The sequence below is a fragment of the Plasmopara halstedii genome (genome assembly GCF_900000015.1).
Source record: "Plasmopara halstedii genome assembly, contig: Scaffold_110, whole genome shotgun sequence".
Lineage (NCBI taxonomy): Eukaryota > Oomycota > Peronosporomycetes > Peronosporales > Peronosporaceae > Plasmopara > Plasmopara halstedii.
The window spans coordinates 1,981,026-1,985,505 of record NW_020187031.1 but is presented as its reverse complement, the minus strand read 5'-3'; the positions used below and the strand labels follow the sequence as shown (position 1 = coordinate 1,985,505).

The 4,480-nt window shown below is 42.1% G+C and overlaps 1 protein-coding gene across 1 annotated transcript; it reads right to left on the bottom strand.

Annotated features, from left to right (window-relative positions):
* Positions 1-895: 895 nt before the first annotated feature.
* PHALS_00401 (hypothetical protein F443_22062) lies at positions 896-3,986 on the bottom strand (the record flags this gene model as incomplete). The annotated part of the gene is made up of 4 exons (XM_024715857.1): positions 896-1,573; positions 1,635-1,971; positions 2,533-3,691; positions 3,764-3,986. 4 exons carry the CDS (start codon positions 3,984-3,986, stop codon positions 896-898), a joined length of 2,397 nt encoding a protein of 798 aa, XP_024572450.1.
* Positions 3,987-4,480: the final 494 nt, after the last annotated feature.

The following is a 4,480-nucleotide window of genomic DNA, read 5'->3' as shown; positions in this document are numbered from 1 at the left end:
GAAGAGTCAATTAGCCTTGGAAAGGCAATAATTACTCTTGGAGTAAGCGGATTGCGATCCGCTAACTCTACTTGGTTCTTGTAACGAACGAAAGGTCGGTGACCTTGAGCACGCTTCCTCAAGCTTTACTACGACAGCCTCAGTGCACGACCACAACAAATGCATCTTCTTCTTCGATCACAAGAGTCAGAGATATTTAAGCTGCTGAAACTCACGCGCTAGGATTGAGCTTTCTCTAGCGCGGGATGCGGTAGCTATCCGACCCTTTGGGACCGGATTTCATATCCTTCTTTCAACTATGGGGCTTTTTCGGTCAATAGGGCTTCCAGCCCATCCAACTATTACACGCACGGCAAAATTGATTGCTTGTCCACTTGTGTGACCAAACTCCGGTTGCCCCAGATGGGAATCATACCAGATACCTCCCGGTATCAGATCAAGTAACTACACACTTAAACCCGGAGTCGCCGGGGACCCCTTGGTGCCGTGGCAAAGCACTGAGACATTGACCCAGTGGTTGATTTGAGTATATCGAAGGAAAGCAACTCGAAAAATAAAAAGAAAGTCGCTGACTCAAATAAACTCACTAGTAGCTTAACCATCGGATATCAACTCAACGTCTACATAAATAAGCTTCTATGCTGCGCTTATCAGCAAAGTCTAAGAATGTAACAACATCATGAATAACCAAGACAGTGTGAGTATATTAGCATGTCATCAGAACTCCCAACATGCAATTCCTTGCCATTCATACGTGGTAGCAAAAGACTCAGTACTTTTAATGATATGAACTCGAGCAGCTTCAAAACGTTTTGATGATTCAAATCCTTCAAAGCAAATATGTAGTCACAAAATGGGCAGACAGAAGAAGATGGCCAATCTCATCTTCACTTTTCTATGAGGTACGTTGTGATGGCAGTTCAGCTGGATTTGGGAATAGCACCTCTGCTTGAATTGGATAATGATCCGAAGGATAGCGTCCCTTGCGATCTTCAACGATAACTTCAGTCTTCAGCACAGTCATTTGCGGACGGTAAAAGATCCAGTCAATGTGGTTAGCAGCGCGAATGGCAGTTTTCTCGCCATCATTCTTCACGCCAGCCCAACCATGGTAAGTAAATGACACATCACCAATTTGCTTCTTTGCTTCAGGCCATGCTTCAAGAAGATGTGGTCCATCTTTTTGGGATGTAAAGAAACTGTAGGTACTGGTGTGACGATACGTATTAAAGTCTCCCATGAGAAATAATGGAGCATCACCCGCAATCTGCTGAATGCGTTCCCATATTAACTTTGAGCCTTCTGTGCGTGATGTCGGGCCCACATGATCTAGCTGCGTGTTGAAAACAAAAAGCTCTTGTTGTGTAGCACGCAAACGGAACTTTCCCCATGTGACCATACGAACACATGCTGCATCCCAACCTTTTGTCCCTGGTGTGTCTGGTTGCTCCGAAAGCCAAAAGTTCCCATCATCTAAGCGTTCTAATATCGATGTATCATAAAAAATCTGTTCAAACTCGCCATTTTCCTCGCGTTCAATGCCAAAGCGTGCGTACGGGTGTTTCAGCAAGCTCTAGAACAAATAACGTGAATCACAGATCAATGAAAACTACTAAGATCTTCCAATTTATTACCTCAAGCTCGGCTAATTGAGTCTTTAATCCCTCCTGTGTCCCCATAATAGCAGGATGATAGCGGTCAATAATGTCAGCAACGTGCTCTTTGCGGTAATCCCAGCCATTCAGTCCATCTCCAGTACCAGCATATCTCAAGTTAAAAGTCATGATTGTGAGACTTAAAGGTTGTATCTGTTGCGTCCCTTGATCCGTCACAAGCTTCTGATCCAGCGTTTCCACTCGGAGACTTGGATGATATTGATTTCCTGAAAGCGTGGCAGCAGCTTCTGCTTGTTTTTCGATAGATGTGGGATTTCCGACCGACGAAGCCACATCCCGAAAGTTCTGATAAGCACTAAAAAGCATAAAGACCACGATAGTACCAATAACCACATAAATCAGGTCTGCCATAGATGAACGTGGACGTTGCGATTGTGAGTGACGATAGTATGGGTTGTGTGGCGCCGAATTGCTCGGGAAGAAGGTGTTTAAGCCGTTCATAATCTATAGTTCGAATATGACGCCAAGTGAATCGATCATATCGCTGATTGAATAAAAGTGCTAAAATATTTTACAAATTTACAAAAGTAAGCTTAAGATATCAGCGTAATTTTCTCTGCTATATGCTATGGTAGCCCAGATATATTGCAAGTTTAAGGTTATCGATGGGTATCTAATTGGTCTAAAGACATGGAGAGAAGGAAGATCTTCACACAACTTTTATTAAGTGCTAGTCATTACAGCAGCTGTAATGTTAACTAGATGTACAGAGCTACTTGAAGGCATTGACGTACAACCACACGTCACATTAAAAACAAATATTTTGTAGCTTGGCCCTTGTTCTTGTCTAGAATGAAAGATATGAGCTGTAGTCTGGCTACACTTTATACTCTATTCAGTATCCACGACAACTCACTAAACATGCCTGTTCTTCGTGCAATCTTTCTCATGAGCTTTCAGATTATCTCGTGTCTTGAAAGTCTTTTGACGTGTCGCTGGGCAATACGAACATGTATACGGTCTTTCATTTTGATGGCGTCGTTGCCAATGACGTTTTAATGTCTGTAAATTTCTTAAACTTCGACCTGTCGATTCCGCGTACTCACATTGTGTTTCTGGACAATGCTTTGGCCCAACTGGAAGTGGAGTTTGATCCCCCGTCACTTCGTTCATTGACCGCTCTGGGTGCTGTTTGCCATGAAATGTTAGCTGATAGAAATTGGCAAAGCGATTGTGACAGATGCAGCACTCAAACGGCTTAACTCCATCTCGCAGATATTCAATTGGAGCAGTGATTGCAGGCAAGACAATTCCAATAGTCTGAGACGTTTGACTTGGTGAATGCAGTCCTGTCATGTCGTCCGAAATACCTCGCAATCGCAGCACCTCGGCCTTTAATTGCTCTATCTGTTTCTGTTGTGCTCGTATCGTATCGTAAAGAAATCTGCTTTCATGTGACAGTCCTACCTCATCCCCGTGTTTCCAATGCACATTTCTTCTCTTCTCTTTATCATTCAATGACTTACAATTTTCCGTTCTTGGGGTTGAGACAGAAGGAAGCAAAGTCACTGCAGTTGGTGCACAGTGAACGCTATGGACTTTCATATGAGCCATAAGAAGTTCTCGCACACGAAAGCGTTTTCCACATTCCTTACACTTAAATGGCATCGATTGTACTCGTTCTGCATTTAAGTCTTGTGGACGCATTTGGTCCACAGGTTGTAAATTGTGTGTTGATCGATGAAAACGCAGTGCTGCTCGAGATGAGTACCGCTTGGTGCAGCCAGGTATACTACAAACGTATGGTTTTTCTCCTGTGTGAGTACGAATATGTTCTTGTAAAGTCGAGACTCGAGCAAATTTTTTGTAACAAGTTGGGCAGCTGAATGTTTTTTCACCAGTATGAACAACAGTGTGATCTCTTAGATGAGCACTGTCAGTAAATGACTTTCCACATCTCGGATAAATACAAAGAAAATTACGCATCCGCATGGCACCTGAAGTGCGTTTACGTTTTCTCGTTGGCGCTGAGATTGAGTTTTTTATCGTAGGATTCAACGGTGGACCATGTTTCTCTACTGGTTCACACACCAATTCATTTGTCAATGGATTACTGTTATAGAGATCAAATTCACTGCTGTCTTCACCATCGACTGCTTTGAAACTTGAAACATTGAGAGAGTTGGAATCAGTGACTGAACTTGGCATCGAAGATTCTATTGGCACAGACTGAGACACTCGTGATGTCGAATGACTGGTAGATGATGACCAGCATGAGAACAAATTTGACCGAAAGTTTGGACTTCTAGATGCTGTTAACGATGTCAAACTTGTCTCGTGTTCTGAGTACGGCGAAGGGTATGATCCCATTGAATTTATAGTTGGAAATCAAATTTTAAAATGTTATTATTGAAACCCCAAAATTACGATGAGACAAAGAAAAAAACTTTTTTGTTACCTTCATGAGGAAAAGACGCCAGCTGGATTAGCGCGTTCGTGTGCCCCAGTAGCTGAATAAAACTGACGGTATCGTGAGAGACAGATGTGCTGATGGTTTATCATTTAGAAACATGTAGTGAGCGTCAGGCGAAGCGTGTAATCGATAATACTTGCATTGCTTTTATTAAAGTTTACGAGTCGAAAATAATAATTATGAATAAAATTAAAAAACATTAGATTGAGTTTACCTGAATAGTTGGAAAATTAGTCGTGGCAGCAAATTATAATCAGTAATACTGAATTTGAGACGGAATTTGTAGTAAAATCAAGCACTTTCTTCATGTATGCCTCATGTAATTAGTAGTGCGTATGTTTTTGATAGAGAAGTTAGTGATGACAATAATAGACCCGGTGGCGTGGGTCGA